Raw genomic sequence first — 23,420 nt, 5'->3', positions numbered from 1 at the left:
AAGAGAGAGGAGTATTAAAGAAGTGAGCCATTGGAAAGTCCAATGCCTAGTCAACACAATCCAAAATGTGCAATTCAATATAGTTAGCTTAGCCAAAGGAAAATCGTAGCTCAATAAATCTAGAAGCATCAGTTTGTTCAGAATTTGTTATAAATTCTGTATACAAATTCGAGGACAAAAGCTATAAAATGCTTCTGTTTGTGGCCCTTCACAATTTAGTGATCAATTAGCTGATTGCGTCACTACGACTTTCTTATACACATTTTCAGTTTAACAATCTTCGTATCCAACTGGGTGTCATTTACTTCCCCACTTATTTGAAGGGGGATATTAAGGGAGTGAGTCAGCACATTAAAAAGTTGAGATGAAAAAAATATTGAAGTTAAGTCGTATTAAGAAATCTTTTTAACTAATTTTCTTTTAAAAGAAATGAAGGCTACTTTTCAAAACTTTTGAAAATGAAAGTTTACTTTTGATACAAATACAAAGTCTAAGATATATATTTGGTATAATTTTAAAAAATATAGTGTAGTTTTCTTTTAACTTTTATTTTTCAAGGGAGAAGAAAGAAAAAGAGAGTTAAAATGAATATGCAACAAAAATTTCAATAAATAAATATATAAATTATGAAGAAGAACATGGGCGATGGATTTAAGTTACATGACAGTCCAACAAGAGGACGTCTTAGGGTTCCAAAGAGCAGGAAGAAGAAACTTCTTGCCCTTAAAGCCAACGGCATTGTAAGCGCCACCAGTATGGGGGTCAACGGCGACCTTTCCGGAGTAGCCAGGGGCGGCTCCAGTGCCAAACATGCCTGGGCAGGCGGTGGAGGCCTCAATCATGTCACCCTTCTCGCCCAGCTGGTATAAGCCTGTATGGAAGGGGTTGCTGACGACGGAGGCCAAGCCAGAGGCCAAGGACACGACCATGGCATCTGCCCCGACGTCACCGCTTGGTGGCTTAAGGATGGCACCGGCGGGGCCGTAGTCGGCTCTGCGAAATGGCCATGCACAGGCTCCTGGGCACTCCGTCTCTGGGTTCCCAATAATCACGTACGGAATTCCATCAATAACTCCATGCTCTGCGCATTTCCCCATGCAAAGCCCTTCAACCGTCACGTCTCTGGCTCCCACGATCACGGGGATGGCACCTCGCAATCCAACGACGGCGTTTTTGACAAGAATCTTAATAAAATCACGAGTCATAACTTTTCCAAGAGAGTAATTGGGATCCACGTATTGCTTCACAACCTTGACTTTAATTTCGGCAGCCCCTGGAACGTAGGAGCTAACCATGCGCCACCAGGACGAAACTTGTGAACGAGACCCAGCTGGACCATTTTGATTCAACGACTTCAAAAATGCCCTCAGTCTGTTCTTCTGGATCCGTCCGAATTGCCCGTAGAATACCACCGACAAATCCAGCTTGCCTTTAAGCATCTTCCCGCCGTGGTTTTCTAATGCGGTCAATGGATCCTTGTTGGCATCTGCCTTAGGGACGCTCACCAACACCACCAGGAGAAGGGAGATGGCTACTACCCCAAATGATGAACTTGGAATTCGCCTACAACACTCCATTTTTTTTCTTTTTCTTTTTGTGTTGATTCTAGTGCTAAATCTTCCTCCTCAATTTTTTCCTTTCGCCTGGTGGGGGATTTTATATGAGGTTGAGGTTGTTGGATGATTGCGTTATATTTGGACAACTATTGGCTTTCCTTTGTTTAGATTCCTCTACTTTTACCGTTTCTATTCATCTCCTTCTGTTTTTTTTTTTTTTCTTTTTCTATTATTATGCTCAACCTTTCAAATGTTCATTATTTATTTTCCAATATATCGTTTGATCAGGGCTTTTATTGTTGGTTGTACTACTTATGTTACCGAGTTGTTCTATTTGTAATTATAATTTTCAACACCAACAAGGATCTATCCTTAATTTAGATTTTAATTGAGTAAATGTATTTTTCTAATTTAATGGTGTGTTTGACATTCAAAAGAAGTCTTATTCATGATATTTATTAAAGGAAAATTATTGTAAATGGTAGCTAGAATTCTAAAAAATATTTACAAAATAGAGTAAAATTTCAGATTTCAGCAACGACATACTAATAGATATTCGTAGACTTCTATTAGTATCTATCATTACATTGATAAATATCGGTGTTTAACATTGTCTATCATTGATAGAATTTGAAATTTTGTTATATTTTATGAATATTTTTGTTCAATTTACATATTTAAAAGGGTCCCTTAGTTAAATAATATTTTATTATAATTTGTTGATACCAAATTTTGGATAAGGTCGTGAATATGCACATGGGTCCTAACGTGGCCTAATTATATTCTAGCTAGTCCTAGTTCTAGCTCCTTTAGTCTAAACATTGCTGCTTCTTTTGTTAAAGCCCAAAACACTTTCTTTTGTCAATCGTTTTTATAATCTTGCAATTGCCCAAGTTAATTTTATTTTTGGAAAGGCAAATTAGAGGAGAATAAGGAACTATTAGAAATTGAAATTTGGAATGCGATTATTTCACCTAGAATATAGATGTCACACACAACAAACTTTAGCAATCACAAAGACAAATTAAAAGTAAATAACATGCAGGAGTTGGTAATGCCCAGTTCAATAGTACAACACCCTACGTCTGAAAACATAGAGTTCAATAAAGATAATCCACTAATATAATCAGGTTAAGTGCTTATAATGTTGTACTTATCTGTAGCTAATATGAAGCTAGATTATAGTAGCAACTTTATAGCCTAACTCATCTAGACATCTAGGCTCCCTTTAGATGTGTTAACTGACGATCTCTTGAATTTAGGTCCTCCAAGGGTCTGAATATTAGAGGTGTGAAATAGTTTCTTCTAGTTATATTCCCATTTTATTTTATTCTAATTTTTTTATGTTTTAAAATTTTTTAATTGGCTCATTGGTTGAGAGATTGACATACCTATATCCACATTGACCTAAAGGTCTTGGTTTCAATTATAATCATATTATTTTTCTTTTTCTTAACTTTTTTTCTTCTTTTATTAATTTTCATATTTATATATGAGTTTTTTAAAAAAAATAAAAAAAATTAACAAATTATTTACATTCCATAGAATAAAACTACTAAAAGACAATTTTTTTTTTATGAAATGTAAATATTTTGTCAATATCCCTATACAATATATTTGGTATTTCTTAAATTATCTTTTTTCTTTCTTTATTAATCTTTAATATATATGTTTAATATTTTTTAATTTGTTTTTATTTTTTTCTTCTCTTAATTTTTAATAATTAAATGTTCAACTTAATTTTGAATTTTAAATTTTCAATATTTAGAATAATGTATTATTTGATCTCCAAATTTTTGATCTAATTTTAAATTTTCTTTTCTGTTTACATCAAATTTTTTATATTTATATGTTTAATTTAATTTTAAATTTTATACCATTCAATATGTAAAGTTTTATATTAATTTGATCTTCCAAATTTTGTGAATATGTTTATTTAGATGTTTTCTGAATTTTAAATTTCAAATTTTACAATATAGACGCGTGTTTATATGTTATTTTAAATTTAAATTTATTATCTTTTAGTATCATCAAAATTAGTTAGAATTTTACATCATATAATATTTTTTACTAAGATAATCATTTAGGTTATTTTTAATATTTTACGGCTATGACATTTACATAATTATATAATATTTGAGTTGAATATAAATCAATATCATTTAAGAGAAATGAATTGAATGAGAAATAATATTTTAAATCAAAGTTTAACATCATATGTTTAGTAAAAACTATTGTTTTATAATTAATTTTGTAACGAGATTTATGTGTATTTGTCCAGGCCAATGTTTTATAATTGTTTGTTTTAATATCTTTTTTTGAATTCTATATTTTTTTTATTTTTTACATAATTGAATAATATTTAAACTAAAAATTAAGTGAAAATGTTAGAGAAAATAAAACAAGAAATGAGAATAAGAAGAGCCCGTGTGTAGCGTTCTCGTTCCCTATTTTCTGTTTCTGTTTTCATTTTTTTTAGAAACGGAGGTGTTTGATAACGCTTCTTGTTTCTTGTTCTAAAAAAAGGTAGAAATGTTTCTCATTTAATAAGAAACTATTGAGAAAAAAATAGTTTTTTCTGTCATGTTTCTCAATTATTTCTATTGGTTTCATTTTTCTCAATTTATTTGTATTTGTTTCATTTTTCTTTTTCTTAATTATTTTTATTGGTTTCCTTTTCATTTTTTTCAATTATTTTTATTGGTTTTCTTTTCTTTTTTCCTAATTATTTTTATTGATTTCCTTTTCGTATTTCTCAATTATTTTTATTTTTTTCTTTTTCTTTTTCTCAATTATTTTTATTGGTTTCATTTTCTTTTTTCTCAATTATTTTTATTGATTTTCTTTTCATATTTCTCAATTATTTTTATTTTTTTCTTTTTCTTTTTCTCAATTATTTTTATTGGTTTCATTTTCTTTTTTTCTCAATTATTTTTATTGATTTCCTTTTCATATTTCTCAATTATTTTTATTTGTTTTCTTTTCCTTTTTCTCAATTATTTTTATTGCTTTCATTTTACTGTTTCTCCATTATTTTTATTGGTTTCCTTTTCTTTTTTCTCAATTATTTTTGTTGGTTACTTTTTTTTAATTATTTTTATTGGTTTTCTTTTCTTTTTTCTCAATTATTATTATTTGTTTCTTTTCATTTTTCTTAATTATTTTTATATTGGTTTCCTTTTCCTCTTATTTCCATAGTCTTTCCCAAATAATCATCATCATCCTCTTTCACTCATCTTCTTCCTCTACACACAATCTTCCTCTTCGCCTCTCATCGTGTTCCTCTACAACCCAAATTCTTCCTCTTCGTCGGATCCATAGTTTTTGCCTGATTGTTCATCTTCGTCGGATCCATAGTTTTCGTCTGACTCTTCCTCTTCGTCGGATCTATAGTTTTCGTCTCTCTCTTTGCACGGATCTGGATTTTTGTTGTGTGTTTTTTGTCTAAAGCATCATAGGTAGTAGTGTTAAAGGTTAATTTTTGTTTTTTTTTTCAATTTTGAATACTGAAGATATAATAATTTAAAATTAATATTACATTTTAGATGTCACAAAATATAGATGGGGTTCTTGAAATTGATGGATTAAGAAGTGAGTCGACATCATCTAAAAGAAATGACCCAAGTGAGAGATGATATTGCCGATCAAATTTAGCAACATTTGAAGGATAAATACAATTTTATGTTTATGCTATTATTTTTATTTATCGGTACTTCTTCATTGAATAAATTTTTTATAGTTTTATTTTTTATGTTTGATGGATGACCTATATTTTTGTTTAATGTTTAATTGAAGTAGATGTAAAAAATAAAAAATAAATCTAGAAGAAAATTAGGAAACAAGAAACAGTTATCAAACACATTTTTTTTTGTTTCTGTTTCTTGAAGACTAAAAAAGAAAAAACAGCAAACAGTAAACAAGAAACATAGAATAGGAACATTAACAAATGAGCCCTAGTGGATGAATTTGTTAATAATATTTAACTTTAATTTAAAATATTTATAATAAATAATAATTAATAATCAATAATGAATTATTAATATTAACAATAATATTATCAAAAAGAGAAAAGAAAAAACGAACAGTGAACACGTGCTACTTGCTGGCTGCCTATATGATCTCCCCTCGAATCCCCTGACTTACATCGCAAGGAGCGTACCCGCTCATTCCCCTCACTCTCTTATCACCGTATTCTTCTCTCTCGCACACAATTTAAAACGCTCCCTCCCTAAATTTCTTGGGCCAAGATTTCCCTCTCGCATCTACAAATAACAAAACTTTCGACGAATCCATTCGACTGTTTTCTTCCTCCTCATCATTTACATTTGCCTCCTTCTTGGTAAACTTTTTTTCTGTCTGGATTTCAATCAGATCTGGTGCATTTTCCCTTCATTGTCTTTCATTTCTCCTGTTCCTCTTCTTGGACATTCCTTACGATTTGGATCCTTCTTGGTTATCATATATCACGCTTCTGTTTGTTTTGATTCAGCTTTCGCAAATGTTTTTTGTTCCTTCTTATTTCATTTTTTTTATCATTACTGGGTCTTTTATTATTGCTTCTTTCATTGCCCTAATTAGATCTCTCTGTCTCTCTCTTTCGGTCTTGCACGCTTAAGAGGATAACCGTTTCTCTGGGGATTTTATTTTCTTCTTTAATTGTGCTGAACAAGGATATTAGAGTTGAAGTCTTGTGTTGGAAACCTGCGATGTCATTTATTCAGAATTGATATTGATAGTTTCATTTTCTGAACCGGAAATCCGGATTTTGTTTTCTTCCTTAAATTTTTTAAGTTCGCTGTTGAATTTCTATAACCTTTATCATCTGGTGTCTGAAATGTACTCGATTTGCTCTGATTTTAGCATTGAAGATTTAGTGCCCACCAAAGCCTCTGATTCCAATGGGTTCTTCCAATGGAGAGAATCATCCTGCTGTTGGAGATGAGCAACCATTTAGGATCTTTGTGGGCTATGATGTTCGTGAAGATCTTGCGTTTGAGGTCTGTCGCCATTCCATCTTGAAGCGATCTTCAATCCCTGTTGAGATCATACCAATCAAGCAAGCAGATCTGAGAAAGAATGGTGTCTATTGGCGTGAGAGAGGACAAACTGAAAGCACCGAATTTTCGTTTTCACGGTTCTTAACTCCTTATTTGGCAAATTATAAAGGATGGGCAATGTTTGTGGATTGTGATTTCCTGTATCTAGCTGATATTAAGGAACTGAGGGACTTAATTGACAATAAGTTTGCAGTTATGTGTGTCCACCATGATTATACTCCAAAAGAAACTACAAAAATGGATGGTGCAGTTCAAACTGTTTACCCAAGGAAGAATTGGTCTTCAATGGTTTTGTACAATTGTGGGCATCCAAAGAACAAAGTGTTAACACCTGAGATTGTCAACACTCAAACTGGTGCATTTCTTCATAGATTTCAATGGCTTGAGGATAATGAAATTGGGTCAGTCCCATTTGTTTGGAACTTTCTTGAAGGCCATAACAAGATTGTGGAAGGTGATTTAACCACTCTCCCTAAAGCAATTCACTACACTCGTGGTGGACCATGGTTTGAAGCTTGGAAGAATTGTGAATTTGGAGATCTCTGGGTGAAAGAAATGGAGGAGTATAAGAAGACTGAGAAGACATCTGAAGAATAGAAATCGAACATGAAAGTAAGTTCTCAAGGTTTAATTGTGGAACTGATTTTTTTATTTTTGATATTTGCTTATAATTCTTTAGATTGGTTATGATTGGTTGAACTGTAGATTTAAATATAGTATATCAGATTGTATGGAGGCCTGCGAAAATGATGGTTTGATGATTTGTAGTAGTATTGTTACTGGGATTGTAGGAACATTATCTGTTCCTGTAGTACTATTTTGCTGTTGTTCTACATCTGTGCTTACAAATTCAGGGGGTGAATTTCCTAAACATTCTTAAGGTATAGGTTCGAATCTCCTCCCTTATTTTATTGTGTAATATTGTATAAGAAATGAAGAATATGGTTTCTAATTTATTGTGGAATATTGTACAAGAAAAAAAATTATGTCATGAATGTCAGGTTTTTAGCTTGCAATATTAGTGCCCAAAATTTAATGATTGAGAAGATATTTGTTTCTGTTTCCTTACGTGTTTCCATTTACAAGGATGAGGCAAATTATTGAACTATAGAAGACACAAAATTAGGATCCAATTGCTATTGATTTTCAATTCCAATTATATATGTCTAAACAACTGTGATAATGTTTAACCACATGCTTTGGGAAAACAGATCTAATTATTATTTGATCGGATATGAAATGATTTAAATTTAACGCCAAAATTTGTTTGTCTTGTAATTTTTTTTATCTTATTTGGATTGGAAAAGAGTGACAAAAGGATGATTTGATCTCTCTTTTTCTTCTTTTTAATCTTCCCATGAATAGTATGTTTATAACTAAGGGACTATAATTTATATTGTTTTGATTCTTTGAAGCTATGTTTTGAAATTTTCTTCGAATTTTTTCCCAAACCCTATTTAAAAATATGGGTAATACTTGGTTGCATTTCAATGTTCACTTATCTTTATACATTCTACTCTCAATTTCTCATTCAAAAAAAGAAAAAATTAAAATATTATAAAAAATGAAGAAATTGTCACTTGTCAAATTATGATTGGATAATTTGGTAGGGTGCATAAGAATACTCAAGATGCAATGGAAGAAAAAAAGAAATTGAAGTAGCCAGTGACGTTCTACATGACCATGAAATTTACTGATTTTATGGACCTATGAAATCTTTTAGTTGAAGTTGTATGGACGGGCACATATTATCGCAAGTACCATAGGACACAAGAGACGGGCACTACATATTATTGCAAGCACCATATGACACGAGATTACCAAATTCAAAATGCATTCACCTCCTTTTCTCATTTTCTTTCTTTCTCATTTCTCCGTCTCAAGAAATTATTTAAAGAAGCTTATCAAATAATGACTGAATTTATTCCACTGACCTGAATATATGATTTCACCAAACAGCCAACCAAAGGTGGCTACCATTGATTAACTTTTTATTCCTTTGAGCTCTCATATTCACATCTATATTTTCTTGTTAGTTAAAATATACTTTGATATTGGTCTACGTTAGTCCTTCACTCTTTAATTATTCAATTTTGGCTCTGTATTTTAAATAAAAATAAAAAATTGTCTATGTTACTATCTTATTATGTTAAAAGTCAAATGAGTTTGCAAACAAAATAAATGTAATTGGTTAAAAACAAACTGGTTGGGTTGGGTCAAAATTCAACACATCAAACCCTAATTTTTGCTCGGAAGTGACGAAGATGGAAGAGTGCGAGCGTTTTTTAAAATACAAAGATGAATATTCAGCAAATTTGACAATACCATAAACGTTGCTACAACCGCCCATTGTTCACACCTACAACGCCCTTGCAAATTCTTTATTTATTTATTTATTTTGTATTTTTAGTGGAAATGGGTAATAAAGTAGAGTCATACATTTGAAATTTTAGTCATTTAGCAGTTTTATGAAATTTCTTAACAAAAAAGTAAAATGCTATACCAATAGGTTATTCTAGTTGAAACCCCTTTAAACAACTCTTAGTTCTAACCTTAGCATTTTTCATCTGAATTCTGATCTGCATAGTCAACTGAGGTATACATATATGTCTTGGGATAATTTTGATGCTTCTATTCACAAAAAACAGAATTAATTCAATGATAAAATCGAATGACAACTATTTAGAGGTGATAGATGTGAAAATAAAGGAGAAAAGAATCAACTTTAAAAGTACAACCAAAATCAAACCAACTGCATATCTGGTAAAAGAAATAGACTATAAATTTCATCTGATGAAAAAGTTCTGCCTTTTGTGATTCCAAGTTATTTCAACACCTGACAAAAAGATGACAAGGTACCATGCAAGCACAACTCAGAATTGAAAAAAAATATCAGGAAACCTTATTCAAACCAAATAGAAGGTTGATTGGCATTAGAAAACATAATTTGTTAACCCACAAACGTTGCATGAGTTGATGCTTCACTATAGGTAGCGGATTATAATATTCAACTTAAACCTTAACAATTCAATCTTTTCCGGTTTCCTCAAATACAAAACTGTTGAGTATCGACCCCATTAGTCCTAAAAAAATCTTTACTAAATAGCAACAACATTTCCGTCTTTGCTCTTCTGGTCCTCGGAGGCATTTATTAAAGCCAATTATAAAGAGAACAAAAGAACACAAACAAACAAGCAACTAGCAAGAAGCAAATAGCACAAGTAAATATGGCGAAATAAAAAGATTTACTCACCCCACTTGAAACATAAAAAATGAAGGGAGTTTTAAAAGTTGGTATAATAAATAAATCATCCTAAAGTATTAAAGGAGACGTTTAGAGCCTTCCAAGTCAGTCATCATTAGCGTGGAGGAGATTTCCAAGTGTAGAGGATGAAGGGATCTATGATGAGCAAAGGTAAAAAAGAGAAAAAAGAAAACTCTTTGTCCTAATAAGGAAGTGATACTCGTGGAAAACGAGTAGAAAAAATTGTGAAGAGTTGGTGATCTCATTTTTAGGAATGTTGATGTTTTTCCTAAAAAAACATTGATCCGTGAAGCCTCAGAGTTGGTTTCTTTGGTGTCCAAACTAAGTCTCCCAATTTTTTTTTTTAATTTGCTTAGTCTAAAACCTCTTTAGTTCTTGGATCATGGGTTGATAAGTGTGAAACTGTATCTTCAACGAGGTCTATGGAACAAGAAAATGAGCTAAGGGTCGCGATTGGTGCCCCTTAGTGATGGACTAAGGTGGCAACCAAAACATTCGAAAAATGGCCAATTTTGAGGCATCACCTCCAACTACCATTCTTGTCTTCTAACGAATCTCCTTGCGTGATGAAGTAGCATCTCGCCTAGTGATGTTAATCGCCAAGCAACTTCTTATCGCTTAAGTTCTTGCACGTGCTCTTCTTACAATTCGCTATATTTCTTCTTTTCTTCATCATCCTGCGATAAAAACACTAAAGAACATAGTTAATCGGGCATGGAAGCCTAGAAAAAACGACCCAATTTTGGCTAGATTCAAAAAGTCCTGAAAATTCACATATAACTAGTAAGTGGTCTCATTTCGAAGAATGTTGATGTTTCTTCCCAAAAAAACATTGATCAATGATGCCCCAAACTTAGTTCTTTTTAGGTCCAAACTTGATGTAATGTAAACTACTTAGTTGTTTTTAGCTAAAAACTGTTTTAGTTAGTTACTTGATAACTAACCTTGTATTAAAGCTTCCCTCTAAATAAAACTCTCCCCTCTCCTTGAGTAGAATTCGCTCATACAAAAAACTCTTTGGTAGTTTACACGAAATTGATATTAGAGCACCATAAGCTCTCAAGACCCATGGTTGTCCGGCGTGCTAACCAACCGGCAGCGGTTGAGCAACCTGCTTAAAACCAAGAGGCAAATTTAAACCCTATCCTTTCCCCAAGAACCACCTCGTGTTGCTTGCTGTCCGTGGAGGCTTCAATGGAGAGAATTGAGGCAACCCTTCAATAAGTTCTTCAAAGATTGGAAGTAATGGCTTCCTCCTCGAGTAGTGTGTGAAGAGCGGCCTGAATTCGTTCAACAATGGTGGTAACGTGACATTTAAGGAGTTGGACAAATCCAACAAGAAAGGAGATGAAGTTCAAGAATGTAGGAAACCCAATCAAGATTATCATGAACTTCCCCCAAGATTTCAAGATTGCTATCAAGATCCCCAACATTGAAGTCCTACGGATGATGAACATCAAGAAAGAAGATTTCGGCCCCATTCGGCCCCATTATGATGAGAGAAGAGAACCAGCTGAGTACAAGATGGAGATCGATTTGCCTAGTTATGATGGTAAGAGGAATATTGAAACCTTTCTAGATTGGATTAAAAATGTTGAGAATTTTTTCAATCACATGAATACACCTGAGAGGAAGAAAGTGCACTTGGTTGCTTTGAAGCTAAAAGCTTGAGCTTGAGCAATGTGGGAGCAAGTTGAAGTCAAAAGAAGAAGAAATGGCAAGAGACCTATTGTTTCTTGGGAAAAATGAAGCGGGGTGAAGGCAAGATTCCTTCCCCCAACTATGAACAAACCCTTTACAATCAACACCAAGGTTGCCGACAAGGGGGTCGATCCATGGCTGAATATATTGAAGAATTCCACCGTTTGGGAGCTAGAACAAACCTAATGGAGAATGAACAACATTTGATCGCAGGGTTTGTTGGAGGACTAAGGCTTGACATCAAAGAGAATTTGTTGAAAAACTTATTGAAATCAGTTCAAAGAAGCCTAGTAGATGAGGCCCATAGGACAGTTTTCACAGCAGTCCATGGTCGTCAACAATGGCACCTCTCTCCCCCAAACCACTAAAGATCAAGAAAAAGAAAGAACCCTAGATCCAAATGGAAAGAAAGCAGAAACGAATTCTAAGAAGCAAGCTGAAATTTCTACCACCGACTCAATTTGACCATAGGCCACCTCTTTAATCTTTGCCCTAAAAGAAGAACAGTAGCATTTCTATATGATGATGGAGATTCCAATAATGAACAAGAAGTTTTTGAGCAAGAAGAAGAAGCCCTTGAACCGAATGATGGGGAGAGGCTCCCTTGTGTCTCCAAAGGGTTTTGATTGCACCAAAAGAAGACAGTCCCCACCAGCAAAGGCACACAAGATTAGATGCACTATCCAAAATAAAAAAAGTTTGTAACATGATCATTGATAGTGGCAGCAGCGAAAATTTTGTGTCCAAGAAGCTAATTTCTACCCTTAATCTTAAGGCGGAACCTCATCCTAATACATACAAGATAGGTTGGATCACGAAAGGAGGAGATACACAAATAACTAAAATTTGTTTAGTTCCTTTGTCCATCGAAGAAAGCTATAAGGATCAAATTGTTTATGATGTTCTTGATATGGATGTCTGCCACGTCCTACTTAAAAGACCATGGCCAGTGTTTTAAAAGGCGCGCTGAGGCGCGCGCCTAGGCGCAAGACGCACCCCCAACGCTTCTCTGTGGGTAGGCGAGGCGCCGATGGAAAGGCGCGCGCCTTCCTCAAGGCGCCGTAGGCGCGAAAAGCCCACAGGCGCGGGCTTTATAACGTGGGCTGGGCCTTAATTAAAAAAAGCAAATATTTACCTATTTTAAACCTATTTAACTTTTACTTAATATATTTACCTAATATATTTACCTAGTACGTGTAACGTGGCTGTGAAGAAACGAAACGACGGCTCGGCTCGACTTGAAGACAACGAAACGATCGACTGCCATCTGCGAAAAACCATCGACTGCGCCTCTGCGTACTGCCAATTCTGTAGAATTTCTGCGAAAACTGTCACCGACGACGGCGCCGGCAAGGGCCACCGGCACCGAGTCGACCACCTTCTTCTTCTTCTTCTTCTTTTTCCATCCAATCTTAATAAAAAAAATCCTAAGGTGTGGTGCTCTGTTTTCTTTTTCTTCTTTTTCTTTTTCTTCTTTTTCTTCTTTTTCTTTTTCTTTGGTGCTGACTGCTGCCATTAAAAAAAATCCCTTCTTCTTCTTCTTCTTCTTTTTCCTTTGGTTCTTTTCCTTTGGTGCTGACTGCTGCCATTACTGTTGTGCTGCCAGCCTCCCATTACTCTGTTTTTTGCCATCCAATCTTCTTTTTTGGTGCTTCTTTTGCTGCCATTAGATTACTATTAAAAAACATGGCTGATGAAAGTTCTAAAAAAGATCCAGCATGGAAATATGGTCGATTGCAAAATGACCAAGATATAAATACGTTTGTCTGTGGATTTTGTTCGAAAGTAACAAAAGGAAGGGTGTATCGATTGAAACAACACCTCGTTGGTGGTTATAGAAATGCCATAGCTTGTAAAAAATGTCCGGATCATGTAAAGGAAGAAATTAGAGATTACATGTCCAAGAAAAAGGAGATCAAAGAACAAAGAAATTTGATTGTGGACATTGATGTACAAGATTACGGTATGGAGGATGAAGATGAAGGGAGTATTAGTGTAAATAACAGAGCAACATCAAGTGGCTCGAGCTTGAAGAAGCCAAGACAAAAGGGTCCAATGGATGCATTTTTTACTCCCAATCCAGAAACTGTGGTTCAAAATAGAAAGAACGACAAAGGAAAACAAACTTCGTTGAATGTGGCGTACAAGAAGGAAATGAGGGAGCACACCATCCAAAGAATTGCTCGATGGTTTTATGATGCAGGAGTGCCTTTGAATGCTTGCACATATGATAGTTTTGCCCCTATGATTGAGTCAATTGGGCAATTTGGTCCTGGATTGAAACCACCAACATATCATGAGTTGAGAGTCCCATGTTTGAAGAAGGGATTAGAAGCAACAAATGAGTTGATGAGGAGCCATAAAGCAGAGTGTGCTAAGGTTGGATGCACTGTTATGGCTGATGGGTGGACTGATAGAAGAAATAGGACATTGATTAACTTTTTAGTTAGTAGTCCTAAGGGCACCATGTTTATTGAGTCCATCGATGCTTCATCTAATGTGAAGGATGGAAAGAAGATGTTCGAGCTACTTGACAATTTTGTAGAGCGCATTGGAGAAGCAAATGTTGTACAAGTAGTTACTGATAGTGCCTCAGCAAATGTGATGGCAGGTAAGAATGTAAACTATTATGCTAATAGGGAGATTGTTAGATTTAGTGAGTTCTATGCTAAATGTATACTTATTTTCTTTGTTAATAGGGAGATTGTTAGAAGCAAAGCGACCACAATTAATATGGTCTCCATGTGCTGCTCATTGCTTAGATTTAATGTTGGAGGATATATACAAGATCTCCAATATTCGCAAAGTATTGAAAAGAGGCATGGAGATTAGCAACTTCATCTATGTTCGTCCTGGATTATTAAACATGATGCGACGATTTACTAACCAAAAGGAGTTAGTTAGACCAGCTAAGACTCGCTTTGCTACTGCTTGCATTACATTATCGAGTATACATCATCACAAGAACAACTTAAGGAAGATGTTTACTTCAGATGAATGGAAGGATAGCAAATGGAGCAAGGAGCAACAAGGAAGGCGAGTAGTTCAGACTATTTTGTTGGCTAGTTTTTGGACTACAATTGTGTTTGCTCTTAAAGTGTCTGGCCCACTAGTTCGAGTTCTTAGATTGGTTGATGGCAAAAAGAAGCCACCTATGGGATATATTTATGAGGCCATGGATAGAGCTAAAGAAGCTATTGCTAAGTTGTTCAATAATAATGAAGAAAAATACAAGGACATTTTCACCATAATTGATAGAAGATGGGAGCTTCAGTTGCATCGTCCTCTGCATGCAGCGAGGTATTATTTAAACCCATCATTCTATTATTCGAATCCTAGCATCCAAGAGGATGATGAAATAGTTAACGGGCTCTACTCATGCATAACAAAAATGGTTGCTTCATTAGACATCCAAGACAAAATACTTGCAGAACTAAGCAAGTATAAGGGAGCTGAAGCATTGTTTGGACAACCTTTAGCAATCAGACAAAGAGACAAAATATCTCCAGGTAAATTTCAACTAACCGATTAGTCGATTAGTCAACAATAATTATTTTATTAATATATAATTTTGCCTATAGTGGAATGGTGGGATAATTTTGGACAATCAACTCCAAACTTGCAAAAGTTTGCTATTCGCATTTTAGGTCTTACTTGAGTGCTTCTGGATGCGAACGTAATTGGAGTGTGTTTGAGCAGGTTAGCTTTTCTCTCCTTTACATGCGAATGTAATTTTGTTGATTCACTGGCAGTGACAATGAATTTTCTAATTTTGTAGCTTCATAGCAAGAAATGAAATAGGCTTGCTCAAAGTCGTTTGAATGATTTAGTGTTCATCAAATACAATAGAGCAGTAAAACGTTGATACAACATTCGAGATATCGTCGACCCCATCTCTTTAAGAGATATTGATGATAGTAACGAATGGTTGATTGGAAGATTGGATGATGATTCTGAGGAGGAGGATGAGCTGGTATTTGACGATGATACTTTAACGTGGGGTGATGTTTCAAGAGCTGCCGGAGCAAAAGAACCAACCTTCTATTCTAGAGCTAGGGCCTCAGGAGCGACTAATGTTTCATGTTCATCCTCGTCTACCACACAACCCACACCCAAACAAATAAATTTGGATGACTCTGATAAAGAAGAAGAAGATACCGATGGCTATAAGTCCAACGAAGGAGTGAATGAAGATGAGGATCAATTTAGTGATGATGAGTTTGATCTTTAGGAATGAACTTTTATTTTGATTGTTGAATTCTGACTAGTTTTCTATTGTGTTTTGTTTTTTGGGTAGAAAACTAATATTATAATATTTTATACATTAGAGATAAATCTCATTTCTACATTGGTTATTTACTTATATTTTATACATTGTTGTTCCTTTCAATTTTGTATGTATATATATATATATATATATATATATTTTTTATATATAGTGCGCCTCATGAAAAAAAGCCCACGCCTTTTTGTGCGCCTTGCGCCTAGGCCCAGAGGACCATTGCGCCTTAGTGCGCCTTGAGCCTTTAAAAACACTGACCATGGCAATATGACATTCAAGCAATTCATAGAGGAAGGGAAAAGATTTGTGAGTTTCAATGGATGAACAAGAAGATAATCCTATTGCCACTTAGCAAGAAGAATGAAGAAGGCATCAACCCGAAGCTGTCTAATAACCACCTTTTCATCACTATAAGTGGCAAATTGTTTATTAAAGAGCAAGGGACTGATATTTTAGGTCTTGCTATTGCAGGCCATCCCTCCACAAAGTCCTCCAAGCATGTACCTTAAAAAAAATCCAAAACCTGTTGGAGCAATTCCCAAGCATCAAAGAAGAGCTAACCAAACTTCCTCCTCTACAAGACATAGAGCACAATATTGACATTGTTCCAAGCTCTTTTCTTCCTAATCTTCCTCATTATAGGATGAGTCCAAAGGAATATGCCATCTCACATCAACATATAGAAGAACTCCGGAAGAAAAGACATGTACAGCCAAGTATTAGTCCTTGCATAGTTTCACCCTTGTTGACCCTGAAAAAGAATGGCAGTTGGAGGATGTGTGTTGACAGCAGAGCCATCAACAAAATAACCATCAAATACCGCTTTCCTATCCCATGAATAAGTGACTTACTAGATCAATTGGGAGGAGCTCTCATCTTCTCAAAGGTAGATTTAAAAAGTGGCTACCACCGTATTCGAATAAAGTCAAGGGATGAGTGGAAAATTGCCTTTAAACAAATGAAGGATTATTTGAATGACTTGTTCTTTAATAAACAAATGAGCTAACCACCATATAGAAGGCCCTTTGCCATTTCCAATGCTCCAAGCACTTTCATGCGCCAAATAGACCAAGTACTCCACTCTTAAATAAATTTATTGTTGTCTATTTTGATAACATTTTGGTGTATAGCAGAAGCAATGAAGATCATCTCCCACACCTAAAACTAGTCTTTTTGAAGCCCTAGAAAAGAATGAGTTGTATATCAACATGAAGAAGTGGACCTTCTATATGGGAAGAATTTCATTCTTAGGCTTTATCATTAGCAACAATCAAATAAGAATGGATGAAGCAAAGGGGGAAGCTATTACAAATTGGCCAAATCCAAATTCAACAAAGAAAGTCCAAGCTTTTATGGATTGGCATTCATTGTACATAAAATTTATCAAAAACTTTAGCTTCATCACAACCCCATAAGCGATTGCCTGAAGGAAGGACGATTCTCATAGGGAAAAAGTCAACAAAAAAGGTTTGAAATAATTAGATGAAGCTTAGCAGTCAACTGGTCATAAAGCTACCAAAATTCAATAATCCTTTTGAAGTGGCTGTAAATGCTTGTGGAGCTGGAATTGGAACAGTTTTATGTCAAGGGGGCATCTAGTGGAGTCCTTTATTGAGAAATTAAGCTCCTCTAGGCAGTCGTGGAGCACATATGAAGAGTTATATGCTCTTATAAGGGCTTTGAAGCAATGGGAGCACTATCTTTTGTCCAAAGAGCTCATCCTTCTCACAAATCATTTCTCCTTCAAATACTTGCAAGCCCAAAAAAGTATAAACAGAATGCATGCTTGTTGGATATCCTACGTCCAATGTTTTGGCTTCGCCATCAAACATCAAGCGGGGAAAAAGAATAAGGTTGTAGATGCATTAACTAGAAAAGGAACCTTATTAACCATCCTATCGGCCGAGATAGTAGCATTCAATCATCTCCCAAATTTATATGAAAATGATGAAAATTTTGGGAAAATATGGAACAATTGGTCTAATCACATACGTGAAGAGGACTTCCACATAATTTAAGGGTTCCCTTTTAAAGATGACCAACTTTGTATCCCCCACACATCCCTAAAAGAAGCCTTGATCAAAGAAGCCCACGCTAGAGGATTGGCTAGCCATTTTGGTCGAGACAAAACCTTCCACATCATTAGCCAAAGGTTCTTTTGGCCTCGAGCAAGGAGGGATACTAATAATTTTGTGAAAAAGTGTGGAGTTCGTCAAAAGGCTAAGTGAACCTCAACAAATGCTAGCCTATATTCGCCTATGCCAATTCCTAAGAATATTTGAGAAGACCTATCAATAGACTTTGTTGTGGGCTTACCCTTGATTTAACTAATCTCCCTAGTTAAAAGCAGAAGATATGGCTGAACGCATTTAGAAACTTAAAAAAGAAGCCCTAGATCACCTAATAAAAACACATCTTGCAAAGAAGAGAGGGATAAAGGGAGAAGTTCATTTTCAACATCTTACAAAGAAGATGGCACATTTGAGAAAGAAAAGGTTCCAACTAGAACCTATGGCAAACTAAAGGATATGATAGACATATTGGTCCTTGTAAAATACTAGCTAAATACGAACCTAATGCTTACAAGTTAGAGCTACCAGATGAAATCAACATCAACCTTGTTTTTAATGCTGCAGACTTGAAGAAATACCATGCATCGATGAATTTAGACTTGCTGACCCGACTTGGTGGAGTCTGAAGCTAGGGAGTGGATTATGATGTAATGTAAATTACTTGGTCGTTTTTAGCTAAAGCTGTTAGATAGTTAGATAAACTGTTTTAGTTAGTTACTTGATAACTAACCTTGTATTAAATCTTCCCTATAAATAAATTCATTCACAGAAAAAACTCTTCGATAGTTTACACAAAAACTACTCTTCCAATGGTTACATTTATTTGTTTTGGTCTTGCATCTATTTAGTTAAGTGTGGAAGAATCTTTGACAAGGTCTATAGAACAAAAAAAAAATGAATGAAGGGTTGCGATTTGCTTAGCCAAACATGTTTTCCTATATCCATGTCCTCGACAAACTACTTCCTCCCTCAAATACGAACTTAATGTAGTAGGTTGATCTCACTCTTAGTGCATTATCTCAAACCTTTATCCAAACAATGTTAAGAGTTCTTTAATCCAAAACTTATAGTCCAATGCCACAGTTCCATCCTAAAGTCTCATATCTTACCATTTCTTTTTGGATCCTTTAGAGTCCTTTGTGTTTTTTTCCAATTACATTTGTATACCCAAACTTGTTATCCTAACTTTTCTTTTTGTGTGGTCTACAGTTCTCTATGTGTCTTTTTCTAATGTCATTTGTTTAGCTAAACATTCTTTTTCTTATATCCATATGTCTCTAACAAACCACCTCCTCTCTAAAAGAAAAACTTAATCCAATAGGTTAATTTTACCCTTGGTGCACTACATCAACACTTGATCAAATTTGATAACCCTTTATCCAAACAATGCTAAGAGTTTTTTAACCCAAAACTTATAGTCCAATGCCACACTTGAATCCTAAAGTCTCATATCTTAACATTTCTTTTTAGGTCGTTTATAGTCATCTGTGTCTATTTCTAATTACATTTATATAGCCAAACTTGTTATCTTAACTTTTCTTTTTGTGTCGTCTACAGTTCTCTATGTGTCTTTTTTCAATGTCATTTGTTTAGCTAAACATTTCTTCTTATATCCATGTCCTCGACAAACCACTTCCTCCCGAAAAGAAAAACTTAATCCAGTAGGTTAATGTCATTCTTGGTGCACTATCTCAACACTTGATCAAATTTGATAACCCTTATCCAAACAATGCTAAGAGTTCTTTAACCCAAAACTTATAATCTAATGCCACACTTGCATCCTAAAGTCCCATATCTTAACATTTCTTTTTGGGTCATCTATAGTCCGTGTCTATTTCCAATTGCATTTGTATAACAAAACTTTTTATTCTAACTTTTCTTTTCGTGTCATCTATAGTTTTCTTTGTTTCCTTTTCCAATGTTATTTGTTTAGCCAAACATTTTTTCTTATATCCATGTCCTCAAGAAACCACTTCTACCCTTAAAAACTTAATCTAGTAGGTTAATGTCATTCTTAGTCACTACCTCAACACTTGATCTTGATCAAATTTGATGACCATTTATCCAAGTAATGCTAAGAATTCTTTAATCCAAAACTTATAGTCAAATGCCACACCACTTCCATCCTAAAGTCTCATATTTTAACATTTCTTTTTGGGTCTCTGTCTCTTTTTCTAATTACATTTGTATGACCAAACTTTTTATCCTACATTGATGTCCATGACAGATTACCTCATCCCTAAAATAAAAACATAATCCAAATTCTAATCACTCTTTAAGGCCATTATCTCAACAATTAATCGAAGTTGACAATCCCTATCTAAACAATGGCAAAAGTTCTTTACTCCAAAACTTGTAGTCCAATACCACACTTCAATCCAAAACAATCAAAGGCACGAAGGTTCAATCATCGTTCCTCGTTACATACACGTCAACCTACATGTTCTACTCAATAGTATTCCATGTGTTCTTTTCCTTGTTCAGTGGTGTGGCGTATTGTTATCCTCCATATCCATTTCCATGATGAATCACTTAGTGCACTATGAACACTTAATCCAATTTGATAATCCTTTCCCCATAAAATAACAAGAGATCTTTAATCCAAAACTTGAAGTCCAATGCCACACTTCAATCCAAAACTCTTGTATTCTAGAATTTCTTTTTGTGCAATCAATAGTACTCCATGTCTTTTTCCAGTTTCATATGCATAGCCTAACTTTTTTGTCGCATATCCATATCCACGGCAAATCGCTTCATCTCTAATAAACACGTAATCCAATTTGCTAATCTCAGCCATTAATCCAAAATTCTTTTGTCCATCTTTCTTCCTCACAGCATACATAGGCATTTTTTCTTTTTATGTGTATTCAACCCAATAGTCTAATGTAATCTTTCCATATCATATCCATGACCTATCGCTTAATCATACTTACATAACTTTGCTAATCCTTTATCTAAAAAATGAAAAGAGTTCCTCAATTGAAAACTTGAAGTGTAATGTCACACTTTTCCAAAAGTCTTTTTCCAAAGAATAAGAAGATTTCCTTGATGAAGAACTTGTAGTCCAAACCCTAAACCCTAAACCCTAAATCCAATGTTATCTTCCCTTGTCCATGTCTATGAGATATCACTTAATGTACTATTTGAGCACTTAATTCACTTTGCTAATCCTTTATCTAAAGAATTGCAAGATTTCTTTAATGGAAAACTAGGAGTCCAATGTCACGCAAAATTCTTTAATTATCCAAGTCAAATCTCATAAACTTAATCCAATTGGTAAGTCTATTGGATTAAGTTTTGTATTGGAAGGTTTTATTTCTCAGGGTTGATCTTTGTTTTCTGTTAGGTTGTGGTCGCTTATCTATTGTTATATTTTTTTTCTTATTATTTTCATTTCCTAGTAATTTTGAGCATTAGTCTCTTTTCATTATATCAATGAAAAGTTTTCTTTCCTTTCAAAAGAAAGTTAAATAAAAGTGTCTTTTAGACTCTTTAGGTCCTCTGTTGCCTATTTGGAGCCCATTTTTGGTTTTTTCTTATGTTTACTTCGTATTCTTTCATTTGTTCTCAGATGAAAGCTAGGATTTTCACTTTTAAAAAAAAAAAAAAAAGAAGAAGAAAGAATTGGTCGTAATGGACTAAAATATTTCATGAATATTTTTATTCCTTTGTGAACTCCTCTCAAGTTCAACATTCACTGCAATTAGCTATTGCAATTTAATTTTTACTCTAAAAACAAAGACATGATAAAAAACACATAACCAAAAGAAAGATGTAATAAACAAAACACATGATAAGCTAGCCTTATTATTATTATTATTTGCAGCGGCAAAATCTACTCAAAGTGAAGGCAAACAACAAAATCTGACCATAAAAAAGTCACATAGAAAGTAAGCTAACCTTATTATGAGAAAACCAGTTCCAAAGATGTATTTCCAGTGAGAACTAGGCCACACATATGCTGGTTCATGATGTCAACAGAAAATTTCTTTGGCGAAGAAGTTTTAGAATGGAGCAACTAGGTGTAGGCTTCCTTGTTGGATGGCCCCAACTTTATTCTCCATTTCCACCTGAAATTTTGAAAACATAGTTACTAATCAAGTATTCTTCTTTGGCAAAGGAAATGCAAACAATAATGTCAAACCAATGGAGACATGGATGATTTGAAACCACAACATCAACAATTTGTCATCGAAGTTTGAAAAGTAAATAGAATTAGTTATGTCTTCTATATATAGTTCATGGTTATGACCCGTAGGAATGTTAGGAAGAGCAATCTTAGAACCAAAAACATCATTCTCAAAAAACCCAATAGGTAAAAAGCAAAATGATATAAAGAACCCCATCAATATTTGAAGGGAAGAAAACATTTGGATTCTCTATGTACATGCTTGTAATGAAATCATTGATTGTCTTGGACTATTTTAAAGGAATGCTAATACTATATCTAGAGAGATGTTTCTTTCTATGAAGTGTTTGAAATCAAATGGTAACATACAAGAATTCTTCTATATTCTAGGAGCAATGCAGTCTACAATATGGACCAAACATACTAAACAACAATGAGAGACGAAGAATGCAGGACAAGAAATACTGAAGTGTTGATTTGGTCAAAACAATGAAAATTAGAATAAGAGTAAGAACAGATAAGGAAATACACATCTGCTAGTTTGGTCCATCTCTCTCTCTTTTTTTTTTTTTTTTGATTTATTTTGCTCATGTTTTAATTATAAATGTTGAAGTGTATTTCTTGTTGGTTCAAATTGCCTGGCATTTTCAATTTGTAGAGGGTTCTCTCCAGATGCCAAAGAGTAACGTCCATCAGGTTTTATTAAGCATTTCCTTGCCTTTGCATTCTCTAGTACTTGTGCTCTCTTTTCAACTCTTTTATTGGCTTGCTTGGCATTTGTTTAAAATGGAATGCTTTCATTTGCACTTCCTTTTCAAACTTTGTTTTTAATTTCTTTTCGCTCCTTTTGAGTTCATATCTTTTACGTTTTAGGCTCTTTTCATTTCTTCAATGAAAAATTTCATTGTTTGTTAAAAAATAAACTGATAAAGCAAGCCACATGCCTACAACTCAAGAATAGGGACAACAAAACCAACATAGAGCAGAAGAAACCATGTAGTATTCTTAATTAAATTTATAATAGTAATTAGAAGAAAGAAATTATATAAGAACCTGGGGATCAACTATGCAACCATGACATAGAGGAATGTGCAGCAAATAAAAAATCGCACATTCTGGAGTGAATTCAAAATCATCATTTCTGCAAATACAACATTAAACGTAGTTCAGAAAAGGCAGACGAAAATAAAAAGACTAAGTGAGGATTTAAGCCTATACTACTACCTCCTAAACTTAATATTAACATCTATCCCTGTTGCTAGACGTGGCAGATCAATGGCATCAGCAATGTTCTGCTGTTGGTTCTCAACAAACCAGCATATTTATTCTGTTAACCAACAAGGTGAATATCAAAGAAC

At 34.2% G+C, this 23,420-nt stretch overlaps 2 protein-coding genes and 1 long non-coding RNA gene across 7 annotated transcripts in view; 1 reads left to right on the top strand and 2 right to left on the bottom strand.

Moving 5' to 3' along the window:
* Positions 1-656: 656 nt before the first annotated feature.
* On the bottom strand, positions 657-1,577 carry LOC103503448 (protein EXORDIUM-like 2). Its single transcript, XM_017048040.1, has one exon. It carries the CDS (start codon positions 1,575-1,577, stop codon positions 657-659), a length of 921 nt encoding a protein of 306 aa, XP_016903529.1.
* Positions 1,578-5,696: 4,119 nt separating this feature from the next.
* LOC103503445 (protein CDI) lies at positions 5,697-7,569 on the top strand. The gene is made up of 2 exons (XM_008467631.3): positions 5,697-5,895; positions 6,417-7,569. The coding sequence occupies exon 2, from the start codon at positions 6,455-6,457 to the stop codon at positions 7,208-7,210; it is 756 nt and encodes a 251-aa protein (XP_008465853.2). The 5' UTR covers positions 5,697-5,895; positions 6,417-6,454; the 3' UTR covers positions 7,211-7,569.
* A 1,472-nt stretch (positions 7,570-9,041) lies between these two features.
* Positions 9,042-23,420, bottom strand: part of LOC103503444 (uncharacterized) — a 15,077-nt gene continuing 698 nt past the window's right edge. For 2 of the 5 annotated variants that reach the window (XR_540826.3, XR_540825.3), the window contains exons 3-6: positions 23,287-23,389; positions 23,116-23,203; positions 21,834-22,003; positions 9,221-9,449 (exon numbers count right to left, since the gene is read on the bottom strand). This is a non-coding gene — a long non-coding RNA (uncharacterized LOC103503444). Of the gene's footprint in view, positions 9,450-9,841; positions 10,570-21,833; positions 22,004-23,115; positions 23,204-23,286; positions 23,390-23,420 lie in introns of those variants that run through there. The other 3 variants (XR_007820175.1, XR_007820176.1, XR_007820174.1) reach the window with 3 other exon arrangements.

This window comes from Cucumis melo, chromosome 4 (assembly GCF_025177605.1).
Source record: "Cucumis melo cultivar AY chromosome 4, USDA_Cmelo_AY_1.0, whole genome shotgun sequence".
NCBI classification, from domain to species: Eukaryota; Viridiplantae; Streptophyta; class Magnoliopsida; order Cucurbitales; family Cucurbitaceae; genus Cucumis; species Cucumis melo.
This window is presented reverse-complemented; position numbering and strand designations above follow the sequence as displayed.